The sequence below is a fragment of the Mastigoproctus giganteus genome, chromosome 14, assembly GCF_048544385.1.
Source record: "Mastigoproctus giganteus isolate SK-2022 chromosome 14, ASM4854438v1, whole genome shotgun sequence".
Lineage (NCBI taxonomy): Eukaryota > Metazoa > Arthropoda > Arachnida > Uropygi > Thelyphonidae > Mastigoproctus > Mastigoproctus giganteus.
Genome location: NC_143588.1, coordinates 7,858,529 through 7,885,895, shown reverse-complemented (window position 1 = coordinate 7,885,895; position 27,367 = coordinate 7,858,529). Strand labels below are relative to the sequence as shown.

The 27,367-nt window shown below is 39.0% G+C and overlaps 1 protein-coding gene across 1 annotated transcript in view; it reads left to right on the top strand.

Annotated features, from left to right (window-relative positions):
* Window positions 1-27,367, top strand: part of Rpn9 (regulatory particle non-ATPase 9) — a 230,242-nt gene that overhangs the window by 52,500 nt on the left and 150,375 nt on the right. The window contains exon 5 of the mRNA XM_090388956.1: window positions 7,421-7,464. Within this exon, the coding sequence (XP_090245082.1) occupies window positions 7,421-7,464 (44 nt within the window). The remainder of the gene's footprint in view (window positions 1-7,420; window positions 7,465-27,367) is intronic.

The window sequence follows — 27,367 nt, the reverse complement described above, 5'->3', positions numbered from 1 at the left end:
AAGAACCACTGTTGCCCTACCTTTGTCTGCGGGTAAGACCACAATGCTATCATCTTCCTTGAGGCTTTTTAGCGCTAATTTTTGCTTCACATTGAGATTAGAGGGGGCGTTTTTAGCTTGACTGAGGATGGCTGCTGTTTTAACTCTAATTTCATTAGCCATATCTTCGGGAAGTTTATTTATAGCTCTTTCCACGCCCATTGCTATTTCTGCAACGGGTATTCTGGACGGAATCATGGAAAATTTTGGTCCTAAATTTAGAACCTCCATTTGATCTTTAGTTAGTTGTTTACTGCTCATATTCACTATAAAATCCTTGGCAGTACTATCACTATTGCCTCTAAACCTGGTTTGTTCTCTAAGTCTGTCAAACTTCCCCATTTGTCTTCGTCTATAGATGTCAGAAATTTGTTTTGTTTTAGTTGCCACCACACTAATCACTTCTGACAAGTGCACCGGAGTCATCTTGTCACTAATCTTAGTAAAGCACTGTCTTTTGTCTCTCCTAATGTGGTATAAATTCCTATGCAATTTCTCAATCCATATATTTAAGATCTTCTTTTGATACCACTTGGAAATGTTAAATAGTCGTTCATCTTCAAAAGGTAGCTTTGTTTGAAAGCCTCGAGGTATGAGATTGTGTGTCTTACATCGATGGGCAAACCTCAAATGTTGCTCATGTTTAGCCTCCCTAACACTATGCCTCTGGAATTCTCTGATGCACCGCACAATTGGATGGCCATAGCATCTAAATAATTCTTCAAACAGGCCTCTGAGGTTGGGTATGTTCATATTGTAGTTTTAAATGTTTTTCACCAACCTTATGTAGAAATAAAACACAAAGAAAACGAAAACTGGAATCTTGATAACTATGTATTTATAATAAGTTATATTTGTCTGTATTTACAATAAATTATATTAACTTTACAACTAAAATATATGAAATATACATATAAAATATACATTAAAATATACTGGGTTAAGAACAATAAAATACATTAAAATATACTAAATTAAAATCGATAAAACCAAAGCTTTCGAAGGCTCCTGCCTTCTTCTTCAGCGGTATTTTCTTTGTTCTGCAGTGCGTCTTTAAATACCAGCAGGTTCACGGTACTCATCACGGTACACATAAGACACCAACTAGTCTTATTAATTTCAAAACCTAGTAACTAGAAGAAGTCAAAAAAAAAAAAAAAATGCATTTGTGTTAGCATAGCAGCCTGATATTACCCCTCCATTATAATTTTCAAAAAAAAAATTTTTTTTTGGGTTGATAATATAGCAAGATGAAATTACATACTATACATACCTAGTCATTGTGCAATGGTTACTGAGACTTTACAAGGGTTTTCTTCTGACCAATAATGAAAGTTTTGTTTATTCACAAAACTGGTTAAATGAAAGAGCTTCATCAGGCAACTGTAGATTGTGAATCAAGTTTTATCATGATCAATTTGAATTGGCATTTCTTGACAATTTTTACAGCTAGGGAGATCACAAGGTTTTAATTTTTACAGTACCTTACCTTATAAGGATCGAAATTGAGGTCCTGGTGTAATATTTGTCATTCACTGTTATTGGATAAGTTCAATGACAGTGCATACTGATGTGCAAAATACTGTGGACTCAGTATTAGAGTGTTCTTGATAGCTGCAATGTTTTTTAGTGTGCAGGCACTTCTTATTTCACCTGGTGGTTTCTTTATGAGAGCAGAACCAGTTTCTTCAAAATTATGTACCGATGTTTTAATGGTTTGTTTGTTATTTGGTTTTTAGGAGCATTAGCAACTAAGGCCATATCGCTCCGGGAATATGCGGTGGTCATTCCCTGACCTTTCCGCATCCTCCGTATTTGGTGGTGACGGGCTCTAACCCCGGTCTAATCAAGAAGCGTGTGCTATGCACTGCTGCTGCTCCTTCCCACCTGGCTACAGAGGTGCCGATGTTTTAATGGCATGAGCAGATTGTACAGGATCTTGACGCCCAAGTGTAAAATGAACGTGAAATAAATAATGAGCAGTTCGTAACAATTGTGTTCTGGTGAAAGCATGTTGTGCACCACTCGATTCCATGGTTACAAAATACTATAATGTGGATAAGAGTATGTTAGGTCATGCAATCCTCCCTACACGCACCAGTACCTAGAAAATCAGTTTCAAAAATTGCTTATTTCCCTGCCTCACCCTGTATATAAAAATATATATATATATATATATATATAGTTAAATGAAAAATAAAATAACTAAATAAAAAAAAAAAAAAATATATATATACAGGGTGTTTCAGTTAAACGTTTCAGAACTTTTAAGAGGGGTAGGGTACATCCTGACAACTCGAAATCATATAGCAATGTGGGGTCGGAAATGCTTTCCTGAAGCGGTATTGTACACAGAAGTCGTCGTGCAGCACAGATTCGATTTTCGGTCAATGAATGGGCCGGTATTATGGGAGATCACCTCATCGGACCTTACCTGTTACCGTGTCGTCTAACCGGACCTATCTACTTGATCTTTCTGCAGCAAGTATTGCCACAACTTTTGAGAGATGAACAGATTTCTGCATCGACGCAACAGACAATGTGGTTCCAACACGATGGAGCCCCTGCCCATTATAGCGGAGATGTTCGTAACTACCTGGATGTCACATTTGGTCAACAGTGGATTGGATGTGGTGGTCCTGTGCGTTGGCCTGCTCGGTCACCCGACCTATCATGTCTTGATTTTTATTTCTGGGGTCATATGAAATCGCTAGTTTATGACACCCCTGTTCACAATGCTGAGGAGCTGGTTGCAAGAATCGCAGTAGCTGCTGAAGAAATTCGAAATTCGCCTGGAGTATTCCAGAATGTTCGGATGTCCATGTGTCCGAGATGTGAGGTGCGCATTGTAGCCCGTGGAAGAAACTTCGAACACTTACTTTAATCCATGTATTATTAAAACGATTTCTCACTTACGGTCTCTTTTCTTTATGGTGCTTCTGTGTACAACACCGCTTCAGGAAAGCATTTCCGACCCCACATTGCTATATGATTTCGAGTTGTCAGGATGTACCCTACCCCTCTTAGAAGTTCTGAAATGTTTAACTGAAACACCCTGTATATATATATATATATATATAAAAATAACAAATTATTGATAAAAAAATAAACGGCTATATGTTTCCCTTCTAGTGTAGGTAACTATCCTGCTAAACTTTTAATTTCACCAAGCTTTAGCTTCCCCCCACAAGGAAACCTATTTCCACTACTTGACAGCATGCAAGCTAAAAGAAAAATTTTGTATAATGCAGTTTAAGTGTATTTTCCATGTTTTGAATTTACAAATTACAAATTTATAACAATGAAAATTTTGTCTTCATTTTTATTACCTCCTCTCAGTGCCTCACAGAACTCACTCAGGTTTCATCAAAGGTTATTTTGTTGCCAGTCTCTGCACACATACGCAAAGAATTTCTTATTGTTTCCTTTTAAAGATTTACTGAAGGGGGTTGCCTATCTTTGGACCCACTTCAAAACCTTTGTCTTCTTTTAGCTTTGGTCTCCATACGTGAACACAGTATTCCAGGTGTGGTCTTACAATAGTGTTAGTAGTGGCAAATGATGCAAGCTTATAAAGCATCAGCAAAAAAAAAAACCTTCCCACATCACTGTTAATCCCCTTCAATAATTTGGCTAGTTCTTCCTTGAATTAATTCAAACTATCCATTTCCACAACAACAACAGATGAAAGTTTGTACCAACAATTAACTACCTTCTGGCTTAAGGCAAACTTCTTTACATCTATCCTGCAACCATCTTTCACTCAATTTGAATTTGTGCCTACTCATATGTGTAGGCATAAATTCAAATTCTATCCTGAAAAAGAGGAAGATTGTGATGAGCATTTAGCTTGCTCAATCCATTCAAAGTCTTAAACACCTCAGTCAGATCATCTTTCAAGTGTGTAGTCTCAGATGCTGCAATTTGCAGAACTTAAGCCTTTCTTGGTAAGACCATCCTTTTGTTCACCAATCTCATTGTACTTCTCTGCAACCATTCCGGCAGATCTACATCCTTCCTAAAATGAGGCCTTCAGACCTGTATGAAGTACTGGAGATGGGGCCTTAACCATTGCCTAGTACAATGGGATAATCACCTCCTTACCCTTGCTAACAAAATTCCTATATATCATTGGCAAAACCCTCATGAACTGGCCTGGCACCTGTTTGCACTGCTTGGGGAACTTCATATCTGACTGCACAATTACTACAGGTATTTTTCGTTTTTACTACCATGAGTGTAGTATGTTAATCTGGGATTACTGCTATCCATATGCAGTTACCTTGCATTTTTCACTGTTAAACATCAACTGCCATTTCTTAGCCCATTTGCCTAATTTGCTAGGTCTTGTTGCGGTAGCTTACCTAGACCACTCTGCCAAAAATTTTTTATCATTGGCAAACTTTGACACTATGCCTTTGACCTTAATATCATTAAGAAAAATAGAAAACAACAATAGACTCAGTGCACACGCATGCTCGCTCGTGTACACAACCCTGGATGACTCCACCAATAACATTAGTCCATGAAGAGCAGTGTCCATTACTAACCACTCAATCTTCCTGCCACTCAACCATCCCTTTATTCATTGCAATAACTTGGCCTCAATGCCAGACTGCTCCAGTTTGTACAGCAATCTCTTACATTCAACAGTAATCTTTTATGTGAAACACTATCAAAAGCTTTCCTGAAATCCAAGTATAGGATATCAGAATTATTTTTTGCTTCCAGTTTTACTATTACTGCATCATAGTATTCAATCAGATTAGCCAGATACGTGGAAGAAAAGTTTCTAGAAAAAGGGCCATGAGCTCGCCTGCTATCCGTTATGGGGAGATCAAATTAAATGCTAATCTAAACAAAACAGTGCAGATTGCCTGTCTGCATCCGTTACAGAGAATGTCCGCTAGACAGAAGCTGAAAACATGTTAAAACCAATAGAGGAGAGTTGGGGAATTTGAAAATGTCCATTGTAGAGAGATGTCCGTTAGAGAGAGGTGTCCATTAGGAGAAGTTTCACTGTATATATAAAAAAAAGACTTTTTTTATGTCGCATATATGTGGCCAACGTGGCCCAGTAGGTTACTTTATTTGTTGAGAAGCCGTGTCGGCCACATACGTGTGACGCTATTACGGCATACATATGAAGAGCGTTTGTGAATAGTTTATTACATGCACGGCGAGCAATAAAACTAATTGCGATAAAATAAACTCTCAAATATCGCAATAAGTTTGTCACTATTGTTAGAGATTTTGTGAAAACAAGTTCGTTAGCGTGCTGCATTATTCGTCATATTGTGTTGTGTTTTTCTGCAAGTTTATTACACAGGTACAAGTGTTGTAAAAAAAAAAAAATCTAAAAATGAATGACTAAAAGAAAATTAGTAAAATAAGAGGAACTGAGAGAAATTGCTGGAATTTACAATTAAGTAGAGTTAATCTTCTTACAGGACGCACCGCTGTTGAGTTTTTTTTAGAAGTTCAACTTTATCCGTTATGGACAATGTACGGTGTTTGCACTTTACACCATGAGAGGCACTTCCTTTATGCATTGGAGCCATGGCTGGGGCTAAATGTGAGCAGGTTATAAAAATAATAAATGCAGAAAAACAAGTGGGAATGGCTTGCCAGTGTTTATGAGTTCACGCCAACAGCTGATGCTGCAACCAATGCCACCAAAACAGTAGCAGCAGGTCAGTGCACTGACCCGGGAAATTTGAAATTACGTTCGCCGAAATTATGTCCGAATTAGCAGTGGAACTGGATTACCAGTGGCCAGATTAGTGTTAGTCAACCTGTACACACTTCTACAGCAACGGATTGAAGTTTGTTCCAACAATCTGCTTGCCGGCTGTGGATTGTTGGTACATTAATACATCTCTCCTTCCTCAATTTGAATTTATGCTCCCTGGTGTGTTCATGTGTAGTCTCACCAAGAGGAAGAATCATATCAACATTGATTTTATCTGCTATTTTCATCATATTAAAATTCTCACTTGGTTCTTTCTTTCAAAATGATATCATTTCAGGTAATTTATATTTTAGTTATCTTAGGCAATCGTCTATATCTGTGGTTTTAAGAAAAATTATTACATGCTTTATCCCCAACAAAGGTGCCATGTGGTATTCATATGTTTTATTTCATTTTTACAGCTTTTTCTGATCAGGAAGGTGTTTTTTTACTGGTTGTCATGGAGGAGGGGACAGCTAGTCATCGCAAATGTTTTTGAAACACTTCCTTCTCCCACTGGAGTGCTTTGTAGCTTTCCCTGAAGCAATGAGGCATTGGTGACTGAATTTCTGTCTTTATTTTTTCAGGTATATATTTTTCCATCCTTTATAATAGGTTGCACAACCTCCTTTTCCCCTCCATCAGGTCATTTATTTTTAGTTTGTGAGAGCTCTGCTCCAGTAAAAGAGGCATTGTTTTGCTGATTTCCCTAAGTTTTTCACTCTGAATATTCCCTTCTAGTTAGTTATGACTTTATTTATCCTTATCACTTTAAAATTTCGAAAAATTTAATGGAATGTTGTATGATCTTCCTCTTTGTTATGCAACCTTCCATAGTGACATACTCCTTTGGAGACAATGACCCACCCAATGGAGCATTCAACGGACTGCGCCTAGGAAAACATGGGCCAAGCAAGTGGAAAATGACCTGAAGAGCCGACGTCTCTACCTTAATCAGGACAGGACTGACGCCATGGATCGTAAAGCATGGAAGAACATCACAGAGCAAGTCTGAAACCCTGCGGCACCTACAGCAGCGTACTGGTTGCGTGGCCAACCCTCCTCCAGCCGCCAGCTAAGGACCAAAGAAGAAGAAAGAAGTGACATAAAAGTGGACCTGCTGCCAGACTCCATAGTTGCTTTACTTTTCCCAGTTAGTAGTATGTGGAAATGGGACTCGCACTATTCACATTTCCTGGCTTTCACGAGCTTCCACATTGCAGACTTTGTTGGTACCTTATGACATTGAAACTGCCTAACAGAATTTTGATGAATATTTATTCATCAAAACTACTTTTCATTCATTAAACGACTATTTATTAAAACAACTGTGTTTTGAAAAAATATTCAAAAATGAATACATGCTCTGCTATGTTGAATGTTATGTTCTTCACTGCTTGCACTCTGCATACAAATTTGTAATTTTACAGGTTATTGAAAGATAGTGTGTCCGTATACAGAACAAAGTGTGTTACTCGTAAATTTGTCTTCAATACTCTTACTCAAAGTAATTTGTATTTTCATTGGTTCTTATTTAAAATAATGATTTTATATGAGAAGCTGCAATCATTTAGTTATCAAAATTATCCTAATCATTTATGTATTTGTGCATTCTTTTTCTTTGTTGTAAAATTTGTATTTCATTTTCAGATTATGAAAACTGCTTGGAATTTATCAATAAAACAAAGGAAAAGGTATGCAATACAGAGATTGAAACATCCATTTACTTTAGTTGAAACTTTGTTAAATACAGTCTGAATCAAAGTACTTCATAGCAGTTAATAATACAATTGACAATTTTATTTCATTATTAATATAACACTGGCAAAAAAAAGAAAAGAAAAGTACCTCCACTGCAAAAGTTGCAGATTCTAAACGAAGTTGATTTACCGATTACAGAAATATCAAAATTGTTGCTGTCACATCTCCATTGAAAGATAAACTGAAATTTTAGCATTAGCATTAATAGAGGCATATGATGCAAGAAAAAAAAAATAAAAAAAACTTCCACTTCACTGCTGCGTTCATTCAAAATACCTGTCCAGCTGAGCCTTAAATTTATTTAGGCTATCAACTTCCACAACAAGGGATGGAAGTCTGTTCCACCAACCAACCACCCGCTGGCTAAAGGCAAATTTCCGCACATCTATCCTACATCTGTCTTTCCTCAATTTGAATTTATGCCCTGTCAGGTGATTATTCTGAGTAAGAGGCAGAATCCCATCAGCATTGAGCATGCTCAAACCATTCAAGGCTTTATACACCTCTATCAGATCACCTCGCTGGTACCTAGCCTCCAGACACTGTAATTTGCAAAACTTAAGCCTTTCTTCGTAAGAGCACCCCTTTGTTCCATTCACTAATCTTGTTGCCCTTCTCTGTACTCGTTCCAGCAGCTCTACATCCTTCTTGAAATGAGGCCTCCAGACCTGTATACAGTACTCAAGGTGTGGCCTGACCATTGCCTTATACAAGGGAATAATCATCTCCTTATCCCTCCTAGAAAAATTCCTGTATATCAGTGATAAAACACCATGAGCTACTCTTACAGCCCGTCTTCACTGCTCAGAGAACTTCATATCTGCCTGCACAATTACCCCCAAGTCCTTTTCATTCTCTACCACTGTCAGTGTAGTACCACAGAGTTGATACATTGCTCTGGGGTTGCTGTTTCCCATATGTAATACTTTACATCTGGCAATGTTAAACTTCATTTGCCACCTCTCAGCCTATCTGCTCAATCTTTCCAGATCCTGTTGCAGCAGCATAGCGTCAGTAGTGTCTTTAACAACACTGCCAACTTTTGTACAGTCTGAAAACTTGGACATTAAGCTTGCTATACCATCATAAATATTATTTAGAATTACAGAAAGCTAATTGACCCAACACTGAACACCTGAGTGATGCCACTGATAACATTAGTCCACGATGAGCAGTCTCCATTGATTACCACTCTCTGTCTTCTCCCCCTAAACCATCCCTTTATCCATGGCAGCAATTTGCTTCCAATGCCACACTGCTCCAATTTGTCCAGCAGACTTCCATGTGCAACAGTATCAAAAGCTTTCTAAGATCCAAGAATATAATATCAAAGTTATTCCCTGCATCCAGTTCTTTTGTGACTGCATCATAGTATACAATCAAATCGGTAGGCAAGACTTTCCCTTAACAAAACCATGCTGTGTCCGAGCTATAACTGAAGTCTTGTCTAGATGATCTTGCAGTGCTTCTTTAACCAGTGCCTCCATTAATTTTACTGGAACAGAAGTTAAACTCATAGGTCTATAATTACTTGTGTCAGCCTTTGATCCTCCTTCGTGAATTGGATCGTTTGCACATCTCCAGTCTGTGGGTACCTCCCCGGAGTCCAAAGAAGCTCTCATAATTATGGCTAAGGGTTTGCTTACTTCCTTTGCTGCCTCCTTTTATATAACTGGGAAGATCCCATCCACCCCAGGTGCCTTTCTCGTGTTTATCTTCAACAATTTCTCCTCCACTTTACTCTCAGTTATTACAAGATTCTCTAGCTTACTGCTAGAGTTGAATACACCTCTGGCATTCCCCTCGCTGAATAACTCCTCATGTGTGAATGTCGATGCAAAATATTAATTTAGTTGTTAACTATCTGAGCAGGATTATCAACAGTTGAACCATCGATATCAAGTGGACCAATCTGATTCATCCCCTTCCTTCTAGAGTTTACATAAGTAAAGAACTTTTTGCTGTTTTTCTATGCATCCCTTGCCAAAGATTTCTCGTAATCTGCCTTCGCCTGCCTAACCTTCTTTGTAACTTGGTTACAGATCAACTTATATCTATCATAGGCTTCTGTGTCACCTGTTAATTTATATGTATCCCAAGCATTTTTCTTCTCTGCCATATGTCTCATTAGTTCATCTGACATCCATTTAGGCCTAAACTTTGAACAATATTTCTTGGTTGGTATGTAAAGCCTAGTGGCCTCCAAGATAAGTACTTTGAATGCTTCCCATTTTGAATTTGCTGTTGGTAACATTATCAGTTGGTCCCACTGTATAGAATTTAAATACTGTCTCAGACCATCGTAGTCGCCTTTACAAAAGCAATAACCCTTCCCTTTACCCCTGATTGTAGTTACCTCTTTGAGTAAATCCCACTTCAGCACACTGTGATCACTGCCACCTAGTGGTTCCTCTATCAGCAGATTCTTAATGCATGAAGAATCACTATTGATAATCAAATCAAGAGTATTACTCCCTATAGTTGCCTCCCGAACATGCTGATGTAGAAAACAATCATCCAATAAATTCACAAAAGCTTTGCTAGTGTGTAAGTGACCAACCCACAAATTCCAGTCATTATCTGAGAAATTAAAATCTCCTATTATAAGACTCTCTGATTTACTGGCCCAATCTATTTCTCTGTACAGTTTCTTATTATACTCATCAGACTTATATTATACTAATTAGGCTTATAGCACACTCCTACTCTCAATTTTGATCTCCCAATGCTTATGTCACACCAAACTGACTCGACACTGCACTGTCCAGCGATGTCGACTGGCTTCACTTCCTTGGATTTTATGTGTTTCTTAACTAATAGCATAACCCCTCCTCCCTTCCTGGTGCCTCTGTAACCAGGTGGAAAGGAGCAGCAGTGCGAAGCACATGCTTCTTTATTAGACCCAGGTTCGAACCCATCACCACCAAATATGGAGGATGCGGAAAGGCCAGGGAATGACCACCGCATATCCCGGAGCAATATGGCCTTAGTTGCTAATGCTGCTAAAAACCGAAATAACAACAGCAACCTCCCTTCCTATCCTGTCTATCCTTTCTGTAGACGTACTCCCCAAATTCCAGTTCTGCATTCCTTATATCTGTGTGACATCACGTCTCTGATATCCCAACAATATCCACCTTTGATGCTTTGAGCAATACCTCAAATTCATCAAATTTATTTACCAAACTCCTAGCATTGGTGTACACGCAAATATACATGCACCTATTTCTATTCTTAGCTACCCTAACACAACCCATGTGTTTACTTGTACCGCAATGACTCCCAGCAGTCTCTGAAATATTCTGCATCTTGTTTTTCAGGCTTCTGCCCATTCCAATAGAAGCAGTGCAAGAATCTCTTTCACCTCTGCCAGTGGCTACTGTTAATCTATTAGTCTTTGTCTCCCCCCAAGCTAGCAGTTTTCCGACCCACCTAACACTGCCTCGATAGCATCAGCAAATATTCTTGCACCCTTTCTATTTAAGTGTATCCCATCCCTGTAGAAGCAGTCCTTTCTGTTAACAAGTACAGACCAGGCTGAAAAAAATTCTACCCCCTGAGCACTGCACAATCTTTCCAGGGCCGAATCGATCGACAAGGCTCTCATCATATACTTCCTCCTTTTATTTATTTATTTATGAGAACCCCAAACACGAGAGGTATTAAACCTATAGTACTTAGTACCGTGCTTGGGTTGGAGGTTGAGAAGACGAAAGAAGATATTTGTTGATATTGGACTTGAACTTCTGTAGATTGTAATTTTCAGGAAATACGTATGAAGGAAGGTTGTTCCAGAAAACGGCAGTTGAATGAATAAATGAGGAAGATGAAAAGTTGGTTCTGTGGGTTTGAAGTTGGACAGTAAATGGATGTTGGCTGGTGGCGGCACGTGTTCGGACTGTTTTGAAAGAGAGAGCGGGAATTATAGAAGCCAATTCAGAAGAACAGTGCCCATGGAAGTATCTGTAGAAGAGGCATGCAGCAGAAACAGTGCGTCTATGAGACAGCGAGTGGAGAGACTCTGTTAGAGATGAATCATTAATTAACCGAACTGCCCTCTTCTGAATGGAATCAAGAAGCCTGAGAGAGGTTTTGGGGGCACCACCCCAGATGTGGGAACAATATTCCATGGCAGGGCGGATTTGCGATTTATACAGAGTGAGCAGCTGTTTGGGAGAAAAGTAACGCCGAGAGCGAAAGAGAAAACCAAGTTTTTTAGATGCAGAGGAAGCAATATTTGTAATGTGCTTGTGCCAAGAGAGATTAGAAGTCAGGGTAATCCCCAAAAGAGATATATCATTTTGCCTAGAAATCGGAGTGTCACTAAAGATAAGCATAGGAGCAGAAGAATCCTTCTTGCGAGATATAAGACAAGATTGAGTTTTAGAAGGGTTGAAATCAACTAAGTTGTCTTTGCCCCACTGGAGAATTGCCTGAAGATCGGCATTTAAGGAATTGGCAGCAGATTTTCGAGAACTTAAAGCTGATTGAGCTGGACAAGGTTTCTCAAAATGGAAAGTTGAATGCAATGTGCTATCATCGGCAAAACTATGGATAGGATTTCCAGTCAATGGAAGAAGGTCATTGATATACAAGAGGAAAAGAGTGGGGGAAAGAACTGAACCTTGGGGGACACCGGCATTAGTGGAGAAGTTAGAAGACAGAGAGCCATCTACCATCACCCTCAGTGAGCGATCAGAGAGAAAACTGGATAACCAATTACTAAAAACAGTTGGCAAACCATAAGATGGAAGCTTGTTTAGAAGACCTTTATGCCAAACACGATCAAAAGCCTTTGAGATGTCAAGAGCAACTACTTGTGTTTCACCGAACCTTTCCATTGAATTAGTCCATAAATGGGTAACATAAGCCAGAATATCACCAGTGGATCGACACTGACGGAATCCATACTGGCGATCGTTGATCAGACGGAAAGTTTCTAGGTAGTTTAAGAGTTGGCGGTTAATTGATTTCTCCATTACTTTAGAAAGAGTAGAAGTAATTGCAATGGGACGATAATTGGATGGGAGGGATTTGTCACCCTTTTTAGGAACTGGCTGGATATGAGCAAATTTCCAAGCAGAAGGAAAAACACCTTTGGAATAACAAAGTGAAAAAAGGCGGCAAAGAATAGGAGTAAGTTCAGGAGCACAGGTTTTGAGAACAAGTGGAGAAATACCATCAGGACCTGGAGCTTTCTTAGCATCAAGATTCATCAAAATCCTTCTGATATCCTTTTTATGGAAGACCACAGGAGGCATTGAATGGAGCGTGTTAGGAATGGTGGGAGGTGTTTTACCAAGATCATTAATACATGAGCTCAAAGAAAAATGGGATGCTAGCAGGTCAGCTTTATCCTTGGCTGAAGTGACAACAGAACCATCTGGTTTGGACAGAGGTGGGAGCAGAGATGGGCAAAAGTTGCGGCCAATAGCTTTGGCAAGAGACCAGAATGCTCGGCTACCATTAGGGCAAGAAGCAAGTTTTCTACTCTTAGCCTGTTCAAACTCTAGTTTGGACTGATTAATAACTGCTTTACAATTGTTGCGAGCTTTGGTGTAGGCAGAAAATGAAACTGAAGAATTAGAAACAAGCCAATTACGATATGAAACGTTCTTCTCTTGGACAGCCTTAGCACATTTATTGGAAAACCAAGGTTTAGATAAAGGACGAGATTTTAAAGTGGAGTGTGGGATAAAGGATTCCATTCCTGCAAGAATAATTTCACTGACACGATCTGAGCAAACGTTGACATCAGAAGTTTGGAAACAGTAATCAGACCAAGGAAAAGAAGAAAAGAAGTCTCGCAGGTCATCCCATTTTGCATTCTTGTAATGCCAAACAATACGAGGTTGGGAATAGCCATGAGATAAAGGTTCCATTGGAGAAGAGGCAATCACCAAGTTGTGATCTGAAGTGCCTAAAGGACCTCTCACTTCAACCTTGTACTTAGAAGGGTTGTTTGTGAGAAAAAGATCAAGCGTATTGGCTGTATGATTAGGATTGTCCGGTATTCTTGTAGGTAAATGAACAATCTGTGCTAGGTCATTAGTAATTGCAAAAGCCTCAGCATCTCGACCTGCTGGGTCGGTGTGACTAGAAAACGGAAGCCAGCTGGAGTTGTGAACGTTAAAATCACCAAGGAAAATTACCTCACTGTTAGGAAAGTTGGACTGGAGAAAGTCAAGTTGCAAAGAGAGGAAGTCAAAGAGCTCCAAGTGATTAGTGGAGTTGGGAGAACGGTAGAGACAACAGATGAATTTTACACAATGAGGTAGAGAGATTTTAAGCCAGAGAAGATCAAAGAGAGGAGATTCCAAATTGCCAAGTCTCTGACAGGGAATATCAGAACGGACATATGCACAAGTACCACCTTTGAGGCGAAAGGAATCATACAGCAAATAATTTGGACATCTGAGATGAGCAGTAGTTGAATCAACTGATAACTGAGATTCAGTCAGAAAAAGTACATGGGGTTTGGAAGACTGCAAGTGGAAATGGACATCGTTGAGATTAGAATTGAGACCACATATATTTGTGAAATGAATTAGGAAGTCCTTGGGAGGTTTAGATCTTTTCGCAGATAAGCTTGCTCTATTATTTTGACAATTCATGGTGTATTCAATAGTAAGAAAAAGTGGGTGGGACATGCTGTATGAAGTAATGAAATTTTTGGATATGGCGTACATGTGGTAAGAATATACCCAGATCCTTGACATAACGTGGCCTCGACAATGCTCCCCGCATACACACTACTCGGACTCCCTCCAGTCACTATCTGGCAGAGTAGAGGTAGCAAGATTATACACTAGCTGATCCGGAAGCTTCCTAGAGAGTTACCAATAGGTTCAGTCCGGTGTACTAACTAGCGGCCGGCCTGCGAACACCGTTTTAGAGCTGTACCCTCGAAATGTAAGGAATATTGGATCTCGCCACGACATTCATCATAACCTCAAAAATCATCAATCATACTGCTGATGGAAGAGATAGGGAAGGGTTGGCCGGAACTTAGCTCTAGAGACTAAACATGGGTTCCACCACTTCAAGCCTCCAATAAGCAAAGCGGTGGTATTTCACCGGTTGATGAGAGTCATCTACCACCTAGTACTGCCTGGTAACATAGGGGGGCGGTGTTCCTCCATGTGGTGTGGGCGCCACACCTCGACCCCTGCTTACGTTGGTTCACACCTGGGTGGTCACCCACCATGTACTTGTGCATGAAGGTATACCCAGGATTACTAACAGTCCCACCATCGTGAAGGTGCAAGCAGAGGATTTGGCTGTCATAGACCGTCCGGACTTCGCCGAAATTGGGTCCACTTTGACTTGAGTGTCACCCGAATATCAGTTCCATCAGCGTTTTAGACTCACAGGTAGCAAGAACAGCTTGTCTGGCATATCTGAGAGAATGTCTGTAACAGCCTCAAGGACAGCCTCCTATCGTGTCTGGGCAGAATTGCAGACACTTTCAAATTCAACCCTAATTCACGGCTTTTTTCAACAGTGACCTGTACTTGTTAAGTAATTCTGCCGGTCTCCTACTCTTAATATCATTAGTGCCAACGTGTACAACTATATCACCTTTTGTGCCCTTAAAAGATGATATTCGATCTACAACGTCATCAACCTTCGCCCCTGGCAGACATACCCTGGTCCTGTTCCACCTATCCTTTTTACAAAGCATGTTCTCTGTTTCCCTGACAATAGAGTCACCAACAACCACTAGTTTCTGTGGTACCAGCGCATTCTGCCTTAGGGGTTGCCGCTGTGTTGTGTGATGACCAAGTGCAAGCTCTGGCATTGATGTGGGCAGCTGAGAGCTTGATGGGCCACTCACTTTAGATCCTTCGAGGGCATCCACCTTGTCCTTCAAGGTCTCGTAAGGCCCATGACAATATTATGTCCCATACCTGATTGCTCCACAAACATCATGCAAGCAGTGCATTTTAAAAGGCTGTGATTCAGATGGCAACTGCCCCCCCCCCCCTCTCAGTTCTTCTCTGAGCCACAGCACTCCCATTAACTTGAGCCTTTTGCTTTGCTGCTATAGTCTGAGTCATGATTTTGATTTAATTTCAATTTCAGTACAAAATTATAACCCTAAATTTGTATCCCAACACAGTTATAACGCTATATATATTTTTTTCAGTATCAAATATTATCTACGAGTTCTGTTTATATAACTTCCGTATCAAGTTATGTATTAATTAATTATGTTTCGTTTGTAATCTATGTTGTTATATGTATTTAGTTAAAAGTACAATTAATTGACAATGAAGTTTAACAAAATTAGTAAATTTTGCTGATTAATTGGCAATATTATGTACTGTACTGTACTGTACTGTACTGTACTGTACTGTACTGTACTGTACTGTACTGTACTGTACTGTACTGTACTGTACTGTACTGTACTGTACTGTACTGTACTGTACTGTACTGTACTGTACTGTACTGTACTGTACTGTACTGTACTGTACTGTACTGTACTGTACTGTACTGTACTGTACTGTACTGTACTGTACTGTACTGTACTGTACTGTACTGTACTGTACTGTACTGTACTGTACTGTACTGTACTGTACTGTACTGTACTGTACTGTACTGTACTGTACTGTACTGTACTGTACTGTACTGTACTGTACTGTACTGTACTGTACTGTACTGTACTGTACTGTACTGTACTGTACTGTACTGTACTGTACTGTACTGTACTGTACTGTACTGTACTGTACTGTACTGTACTGTACTGTACTGTACTGTACTGTACTGTACTGTACTGTACTGTACTGTACTGTACTGTACTGTACTGTACTGTACTGTACTGTACTGTACTGTACTGTACTGTACTGTACTGTACTGTACTGTACTGTACTGTACTAACGCTATCTAGTTCGGGATATAATGTTGTATTGTATAACAATGGCACAAGTTACGAACGGTAAATCTATGGACACTTAAGTATTAATTAACTTGCTGTCTCTATTCAGAATAAACTAACGATCCTGACTAGGTCTATAAGCTACTCAGAAAATAATTTGATCTATCATTTGGACAATAAAGCGGCTAAATATGGCTAAAAAACTTCTCGTTCAGCAGAGTGCAACTCGTAACACCTGGATATGATACCCTTACCGATACTTTTAAACTGAAATTTTAGTAACTTAATGATTAAAATATTAGTTTCAAGTATTAATGCAATATACAATAAACATATACAATTTTAAAAATTAGTCATTCATTTTAAAGGGTTTTAATGAAACATGAAGAATTATAACTCTGGGGCATCTAATTATTTTATTTCAATCATTTCAAGTAATGGTTTAGAAACATCTTAAAAAAAAAAAAAAAAAAAATCCAACATCTTGTCTCTTTATTCTGCATGTGGTAATGTTTAATTAAAAGAAGATTAAAACCATTAAAATGCTACCACCCGGAATGGATCGAGCAAGCTAAATGCTGATAGAATTCTTGCTCAAACTCTGCACATAAGAGAGTGTAAATTCAAACTGAGAGAGGATGATTCAGAATAGATGTGTGGAAGTTTGCCTTCATTAGAACAGACTTCCATCTGGAAGTGGATATTATAAATTCAGGGAAGAACGGGACAGACTATTGAAGGGAGTGGACAAGATGCGAGGAGTTTTTTTTTTTTTTTTTTTTCCTCTTTTCCTTATTCTCTCGTAAGCTTGCTTTCTTGCATCTTTGGCCACAACTAAGTGCACTTCATTGAGTGTGTTGTGAAACTTGCAGATAGCAACAAAACATAAAACTGAATACGATGATTTGAATAACATTGTCTGCCATGGGCAAAGGTTGATGACGTTGTAGAGCGGATATCATCTTTTAAGGGCACGAAAAGTGATATAGTTGTACACGTTGGCACTAATGATATCAAGAGTAGGAGACCGGCAGAATTACTTAACAAGTACAGGTCACTGTTGAAAAAAAGCCGTGAAATAGGGTTGAATTTGAAAGTGTCTGCAATTCTGCCCAGACACGATAGAAGGGAGTATATGATGGGAGCCTTGTCGATCAATTCGGCCCTGGAAAGATTGTGCAAGGCTCAAGAGGTAGAATTTTTTTCACCCTGCACTGTACTTGTTAACAGGAGAGATTGCTTCTACAGGGATGGGATACACTTAAATAGAAAGGGTGCAAGAATATTTGCTGATGCTATCGAGGCAGTGTTAGGTGGGTCGGAAAACTGCTAGCTTGGGGGGAGACAAAGACTAATAGATTAACAGTAGCCACTGGCAGAGGTGAAAGAGATTCTTGCACTGCTTCTATTGGAATGGGCAGAAGCCTGAAAAACAAGATGCAGAATATTTCAGAGACTGCTGGGAGTCATTGCGGTACAAGTAAACACATGGGTTGTGTTAGGGTAGCTAAGAATAGAAATAGGTGCATGTATACTTGCGTGTACACCAATGCTAGGAGTTCAGTAAATAAATTTGATGAATTTGAGGTATTGTTCAAAACATCAAAGGCAGATATTGTTGGGATATCAGAGACGTGGTGTCACGCAGATATAAGGAATGCAGAACTGGAATTTGGGGAGTACAACGTCTACAGAAAGGATAGACAGGATAGGAAGGGAGGATGGGTTATGCTATTAGTTAAGAAATACATAAAATCCAAGGAAGTGAAGCCAGTCGACATCGCTGGACAGTGCAGTGTCGAGTCAGTTTGGTGTGACATAAGCATTGGGAGATCAAAATTGAGAGTAGGAGTGTGCTATAGGCCTAATGACTCTGATGAGTATAATAAGAAACTGTACAGGGAAATAGAGTGGGCCAGTAAATCAGAGAGTCTTATAATGGGAGATTTTAATTTCTCAGATATTGACTGGAATTTGGGGGCTGGTCACTCACACACTAGCAAGGCTTTTGTGGATTTATTGGATGATGAACTACATCAGCATGTTCGGGAGGCAACTAGAGGGAGTAATACTCTTGATTTGATTATCAGCAGGGATTCTTCATGCATTAAGAATCTGCAGATAAAGGAACCACTAGGTGGCAGTGATCACAGTTTGCCGAAGTGGGATTTACTCAAAGAGGTAACTACCATTAGGGGTAAAGGGAAGGGTTATTGCTTTTGTAAAGGCGACTACGATGGACTGAGACAGTATTTAAATTATATACAGTGGGACCAACTGATGATGTTATCAACAGCAAATTCAAAATGGGAATCATTCAAAGAACTTATCTTGGAAGCTACTAGGCTTTACATACCAACTAAGAAATACTGTTCAAGGTTTAGGCCTAAATGGATGTCAGATGAACTAATGAGGCATATGGCAGAGAAGAAAAATGCATGGGATACATACAAATTAATGGGTGACACAGAAGCCTATGTTAGATACAAGTTGATCTGTAACCAAGTTACAAAGGAGGTTAGGCAGGCGAAGGCAGATTACGAGAAATCTTTTGCAAGGGATGCAAAGAAAAACAGCAAACAGTTCTTTTCTTATGTAAACTCTAGAAGGAAGGGGCGAATCTGATTGGTCCACTTGATATCGATGGGTCAGCTGGTGATGATCCTGCTCAGGTAGCTAACAAACTAAATGAATATTTTGCATCGACATTCACACATGAGGAGTTATTCAGCGAGGGGAATGCCAGAGGTGTATTCAACTCTAGCAGTAAGCTAGAGAATCTTGTAATAACTGAGAGTAAAGTGGAGGAGAAATTGTTGAAGATAAACACAAGAAAGGCACCTGGGGTGGATGGGATCTATCCAGTTATATTAAAGGAGGCAGCAGAGGAAGTAAGCAAACCCTTAGCCATAATTATGAGAGCTTCCTTGGACTCAGGGAAGGTACCCACAGACTGGAGATGTGCAAATGTAACCCCAATTCACAAAGGAGGATCAAAGGTTGGCACAAGTAATTATAGACCTGTGAGTTTAACTTCTGTTCCAGGAAAGTTAATGGAGGCACTGGTTAAAGAAGCACTGCAGGATCATTTAGATAAGACTTCAGTTATAGCTCGGACACAGCATGGTTTTGTTAAGGGAAGTCTTGCCTGACCAATTTGATTGTATACTATGATGCAGTCACAAAAGAATTGGATGCAGGGAATAACTTTGATATTATATACTTGGATCTTAGAAAGGCTTTTGATACTGTTGTACATGGAAGACTGCTGCACAAATTGGATCAGTGTGACATTGGAGGCAAATTGCTGCTATGGATAAAGGGGTGGTTGAGGGGGAGAAGACAGAGTGGTAATCAATGGACACTGCTCGTCGTGGACTAATGTTATTAGTGGAGTCCCTCAGGGCTCAGTGTTGGGTCCATTATTGTTTTCTGTATTTATAAATGATATTGATGATGGTATATCAAGCTTAATGTCGAAGTTTGCAGACGATACAAAGGTAGGCAGGGTTGTCAAGGACACTACTGACACTATGCCGCTGCAACAGGATCTGGAAAGGTTGCACAGATGGGCTGAGAGGTGGAAAATGAAGTTTAACATTGACAAATGTAAAGTACTACACATGGGAAACAGCAACCCCAGAGCAACGTATCAACTCTGTGTACTGCACTGAGTTAGGGACCTGGGGGTGGTTGTGCAGGCAGATATGAAGTTCTCTGAGCAGTGCAGACGGGCTGCAAGAGTAGCTCATTGTGTATTGTCAATGATATATAGGAATTTTTCTAGGAGGGATAAGGAGGTGATTATTCCCTTGTATAAGGCAATGGTCAGGCCACACCTAGAGTACTGTATACAGGTCTGGAGGCCTCATTTCAAGAAGGATGTAGAGCTGCTGGAACGAGTACAGAGAAGGGCAACAAGATTAGTGAATGGAACAAAGGGGTACTCTTACGAAGAAAGGCTTAAGTTTTGCAAATTACAGTGTCTGGTGACTAGGCACCAGCAAGGTGATCTGATAGAGGTGTATAAATCCTTGAATGGTTTGAGCATTCTCAATGCTGATGGGACCCTTCCTCTTGCTCAGAATAATCACCTGAGAGGGCATAAATTCAAATTGAGGAAAGACAGATGTAGGATAGATGTGCAGAAATTTGCCTTTAGCCAGCGGGTGGTTGGTTGGTGGAACAGACTTCCATCCCTTGTCGTGGAAGTTGATAGCCTAGATATTTCAAACGAACAGTGGGGTGAAGTGGAAGTGGTTTTTGTTTTTTTTTTTTTTTTTGGCTGATGCTGCATAACCTTGCTTTCTTGCATCAAATGCCTCTACTAATGCTAAAATGCTAACATAATGGCTAAAAGAGAACTATTCTTTTGTGAGCTCATTGTCAATTGCCATATTATGTAGTTTGGGAAGATGAGGGTTTTACATATTAGGAGAAATCTTGATGAACGGAGAGCTCATTTCTGATTGCTAATTGTGATTTTAATTTTCTCACGTGTCAAACAGAAAAATCCAGTTGCCAGGGGGTGGGGGGGGAATATAAATTAGAAAATGTGCACATTTTCTAATTTATATTTCATTATAGTCAGTGTTTACATGGGGTAAAGTTTATAAATTTAATTTAATTTGGATTTTGGACTTATTTAATTGTGGTTTTTGTTTGTGATTGTATGTGTGTCGGTTATTAGTTCTGTAATTCCATTTCCAGTATGTATGTTGTATTCATGAAAATAAGCACACACATTTGATATATCAGTGCATTAATACTTGACAGATGTTGACCTAGTTAGCTGTTAACAAAGTTTTTCATACAAATATATTGTATGAAAATTTCTTGTGATTAGATAAATTATTAAAGGAAGTTGGAAAATTTCTTGTTTTAATATGGCTGATTCTGTATAAGCTTGCTTTTTTGCATCATTTTGTTAATATTAATAAACTGCATCTGAATCCAGATTAACATGTTCACTGGATCAGACATAAGTATTCAAAAGTAAACTGAATGTTGTGCCATAATCCATACAGGTGTCAATATTACAAGTGGTGCAAAAGTTAATGGTACATAAAATGAAACTTGATTCTGTCAGTGCACTGAATGTACTCTGGGCTATTAGCATCAGTGATTTCTTTTTGTTTATTGCTTGATATACATTTTTATTTATTTTTTTTTTTTGCTTGTGTTGAGGGTTGATTATGTGCATAGAATAAACTTTTGATAAAATTTTGAGTTTTGTTTTGATTTACTCCACTAAACCCCAAATGTAAGTGTTTGCTTTTAGCTATGAATTCTAATTTTTGGATTTGTGGTTTGTGGAATGTTGTTATTTCTCAACATTCTGAAAATTGCTGAATGGGCTTCTCAAAATAGGTGAAAATGAATATGTTAATGAGGGTCCCACCCACCCACCCCAACTTTTAGTTTCTCAATAAACAAGTTAACAATGTAAATACTAATTGGACACCTCTTCTCTTATCATTAAAAATTAAAGTTTTATTTAAACAGTTCTAAGCTTTTTGGAGGCTAATGTCTCCACAAATGTTGGAAGTGTTCAGTTTGTTATCTCTGAAGTCTGGAATTGCTTTTCAAGGCTATTTTTACATATTGCTCAGTGTGGGTTAATGGGATCTGTGTATGTAGTAAGGTAGTATAGAACAACTTCCACCTCCTCTCCTGTTAGATACAAGGATTGTTTAAAGTTTCTAGCTTTTTATACAGGGGAGATCTATTTTTGGTTATTTTATTTATTTCAATAATTTGAACCTTTATATGAATGCATACAGAATGATACTTTTTTATTTGAATTTTAATGATCCACTGATGGTGTTATTAATGGATCATTAAAAAATTCAAATTTCACTAGAACAGTGCAACCTGTTCACACCTGTATGATGAAATGTCATCTGGCATTTCATCAGGCAGGCTATGGATTGTTGCCTCACTCACTATACCCACTAGATCTGATTTCCACCTATTCTTGTAACTAAAAACCAACTTATCTGGCAGTAAATTTGGGTTGGACGATGAGGTGAATAGTGACTGCATTATTCACTGGGATCATAAATCCTGGGCATTGCTGAAAAAAGTGATTGGGTTATAAGGCGACTACACTGAATAGTGTCAAGTCAACATCAGAACTCCTGTGCTAGGCTAGAAACTTATCAAGCAATCCACGTATGTAAATTTTACATTGGAATTTATGGACTTGCACTTACAAGGGATTCTCCCTTACAGTCTTATACATTGCACTGTTCTAGAAGAATTGTACAGCTTTTTTATCTTTTATGTCAAAGTACCACATTGGAAATTTTTTAAGATGGTTTGCTGGTTAAGAAAAACATTGGTTTAATTGCATACTGTTTTGCTCTTAGGCTAATGAAGATGCATGGTGTCTTTCTTCTTAACATATATTTAAATATGAATATCAGTAAAAGAAACAACTTTTACTATTTACACTTCTAGAAATTATTTCAAAGCATTTGCAACCTTGTCACATGTGTATGGCCACACATTGGGTGCATGTCTAAACAGCCTTGAAGTTGAATAATGTTTTGCAAAGCTGTAGTTCTATATTTTGCCTCTAGAAGTGTGATTTTATTAGTAATGATTCTCAAAATTCTTTTGTGGGGTGAGTAAAATCTTGATGAAGCCTCACCCAGTTCATAAGCCATACTTTTAGCACCAGTGGTCTAAGCAGTCAATAACTACTATCCTGTCTTTTAACAGCCACCACAATAACGGTATTCAAAATCAGCACTGCTCTGGAGATTAATGATATTGGTTACCTTATATCAAATTTCAGTGGCAGTTTCTTCTGGAAAATTTTTGCCTTTTCTACACCCATGGCTATATGCATAACAGACTAGACTATACTTGAGTCACAGCAAATTTAATGGCTGCTTTAAGTTAATTCTGAAGTTAATCATTTACTATTTAAATTAAGCACAGATGTTACTATTACTCCCCTTTTGCACTACTTGGTATATGGCATTCTCATAACCTCAGCACTTATTTATTTCCAAATTTATTTATTTGTTTATCTATTAACTAATTCTGTAGCGGCAGTTGCTTTGTTAATGCAAGTGGCAAATAAAAAGCTAAAGTGCTTGTGACTATTATATAGAATAGTACTGCACATTGTGTGTGTGTGTGTTTATATACACTGTGATATATACTGCAGTGTGTGTGTGTCACACATAGAATAGTACTGCACATATGTTGTGATGGCCAGGGCCTAATCACATTGCACTGAAAAGCCATCACAGTATATGAAGGGTGTATGTGTTTCAAGTGCTTGTGGCTTTCCACATAAGGTCCTTGGTAAATAAAAGGTTCATGTCTGAGACTCTAAAGGTATTATCCTAACAGATTACCTCCCAAAAGGCAACAGTATCACTACAGAAACTTCCTGGGACAGTTAAGAGAAACTGTCAAGTTGAAGAGATGTGGGGAACTGCCCAGAGGTATCCACCTCCTAGCTGAAAATATACCTCAGTTAGGTCCTCTTTGATATCTAGTTCTAATGTCTTGATGTGGGAAGTGTATGTAGGGTGGGGGCACCTCCTAATTATGCTGTTGATCCCAGATTGGGATAAACACACCATACATGTTCTTTCATTTGAAAAATTAGTGAAATGAAACTTTTTAGGAAAATTTTGGTAAATAGGCTACCACCATAGGAATCCATTGTGTTTGCCATGCACTATGACCTATGGAAACTTGGAAAGGGGAACCTTGGTGGTTGAGGGGCCTAGCTTCAACATGCCATTTTGACGGCAAATTGGCTGCTCAGTAAAATGTGATGAAATAAATTCAACACCTGTTAAATGAGTTGTACAACAAGTTGTACAACGTTCAACAAGTTGTAACTTGCTTTAAGTTACACTAAAGCTGCAATTTCAAGATACAAAGGGTACTAGGAAAGTTTTGCAATATGACGCAACAATGAATCACAGGAATCTGCTTGTTGCTGCATGTTGAGACATGTGCATAGTAGCCGCCGCGCCAAGTCGATGGGCTCAGTTATTCATTAGTAGTGAGAGTGTAAAGTGCTTGCGATGGCATCGTGGTCACGAAATGAGATAAGGACAGTTTTGCGGTATAATTTCGTGCGTGGTTTAACCATAGACCAGTGCTTAGAAGAAATGACTCTTGCACTAGATGATGATTGTCCACATCGTACAACGATATTCAGGTGGTATAGAGAATTCCAAAGGGGAAATTTCACTCTGGAGGATTCTGAGAGGCCGGGAAGGCCACGAACGTCAGTTACGGAGGAAAACGTTACTGCTGTGAGGAAAATGCTTGACGAAAACAGGCGAGTGACCTACCAACAGATAGAGGATACTTTGGGCCTAAATGCACCAGCAATTCGTTCGATTCTGCAAGATCATTTGCACGTGAAGAAACTTTGTTCTCTCTGGGTGCCGCATCAACTGACTGAAGAGCCGATGACACAATGTGTGACTTGGTGCTGGGAGATGTTAAAAAAGTTTGATAAGGGACAATCTCGGTATGTGAACAACATCGTGACAGGTGACGAGACTTGGCTGTACTATTACGATCTGCCGACCAAGGCTCAAAACAAAGTTTGGGTCTTTGATGATGACGACACACCTGTAATTGTCAGAAAATCCCGATCTGTAAAGAAGAAAATGATAGCTGTATTTTTCAAATCGAGTGGAATTGTGGAATGTGTCGTTTTGGACACGCAGAAGACAGTCACAGCTAAGTGGTATACTGAACAATGCCTGCCTAAAGTCATTGGATCTATGAAGAACCTGCTGCCAAAGTCATTGGATCTATGAAGAACCTGCTGCCAAAGTCAAGAATGGACACCTGGTACCTCCATCACGATAATGCTCCAGCTCACCGCGCCAAAGCCTGCACCGAATATTTGACCACGACAGGACTGAAACTTCTCGAGCACCCTCCCTACAGTCCAGACCTTGCTCCCTGTGACTTTGCACTGTTCCCGCATGTGAAAATGAAGCTAAAAGGGAGGCGGTTTTCCAGTGATGAGGACCTTCTACGGGCTTGGGACAACGAGTGTGCTTTACTCCCTAGTGAAACTTGGCAGAACTGGTTTAAAGATTGGTTTCGGAGGATGGAGAGGTGTATTGAATGTAGAGGAAATTACTTTGAAAAAATTAAATAAACAAAGTTGTATTGCAAAACTTTCCTAGTACCCTCTGTATAAAGTCAATTCCCAAAATTTTTGATTACACTTGTTCCTCTGAACTTTTGTTCAAATTGTCTTAAATGCCAAATCCTTATTTCAAGGAAAATAACCCAATTCAGCACTACCAAATAAGTCAGCAATTTTGTGATTAGTGGGTTACTTTTGTGACACAGGTAGTATTTGTGTAAAAAAAAAAATAAAGTAAAATAATTACTTTATTGCTATCCTCTGTTCATCTATGACAAGGGTCGGCAACTTGCTGCTCTTTGAGCATGTAACTGCAGCTCTTTAACTTTCAGCCCACATTAAGCAAAGTTTGAAATGGAGTTAGAGGAATTAAAAATCAGGGACACGTGGCATACAAGACTAAAATCCTTAGTATGCAAGTAAAATGCCTTAAAACTGAAATTGAGGATTTGTAGAGGCAAAAGGCTACCCTTGCAATTCTGCCTAAATGGATGCCGATAGATGAGTTGAAAAAGCAAGACCAAATTGTGTTCGATGCATGGTGTAGCTTACCGGACATGTATATAAATTTGAAAATACTTGCATTTGGACTTCTGTCAGTTTTTGGTTTGATGAATTTCTGCTGGCAAATATTTTCAAACATGAACTATATTAACCTCTTCCCGGAACATTTTTTCCTGAAAATGTTCTGGGAAGTATAGTTTTTATAGTTTTGTGTTTTTTATAAATTTTTTAGTAGAAAATATATGGGAGTAATTAACCCATTTGGGCTATCCTGAGTTATCTCGTGTATGCCAAAAAGTATGCAAATTATACAGATTTTTTTTTTTTTTTTAATAAATTAGCACTTGAGCTAAAAGAAAGGAACAGAAAAACACTCTTCACTACTCATTATATAAATAAATTTAAAAAATCAAGTGGAATGCACAAGCAGTATCCTTCTGCCACAAGCAATAATCATGAACTAACTACATTCTGACACATGGCTGCTGCAAGTGGAAAGTTGAGGTAAGCGTTGCTTACGGGCAGCAGTTCAAGAGGGTGCGGAAATATTTTTCGATATTGTTTTCTAATTGGTTAACACTTTTCAGTATTCAGCATTTAGGATGGCAACTTTTATTTTGCTTACTGGCGGCACATAGGAACCCTCTCTACTGTTCTGACATTGCTGTACAATAAGTAAATATAAGTAAAATGAAAGCCAGTCATCTGCTGCCAGCCGTAAGAAAATCCCGAGAAATCTCAGGATTTATCTGGCTAAAGCAAAATTAGCCAGATAAATGTTCTGGATTTTTAGCTGGAGTCATCTCTCCTATAGTGGGACGCTCCAGTTTAGTAATCAGAAACAGCAAGGAATTTGTGAACTTTATAAGAAGCCAATCTATAGGTGATGACGAACTCATGATTTCGTTTGATGTGGTATCCTTGTTCACATGTATCCCCATTGAACATGGGGTGCATTGTGTAAGATCGGCCTTGGAACGAGATGATTGCTTTAGTGCTAGATCTTTACTAAGCATTGATGATATTTGTAAAGGTGTGGAATTTTGCCTCGCAAGCACTACCATGGTGTTTCAAAAAGTTATGTATAAGCAGGTCCATGGCACGGCCATGGGTTCCCCCATCAGTGCCATTGTGGCCAATTTGGCAATGGAGGAACTGGAAACTAGGGTGTTTCATCAGTTGAATTTCCCCATGCGCGAGTGGAGGAGATATGTGGACGATACCTTCACTATTTTAAAAAAGGGAAAGGAAGATGAGGTGCTCAATATGCTCAACAGCTTTTCCACATTTATACAATTTACCTCGG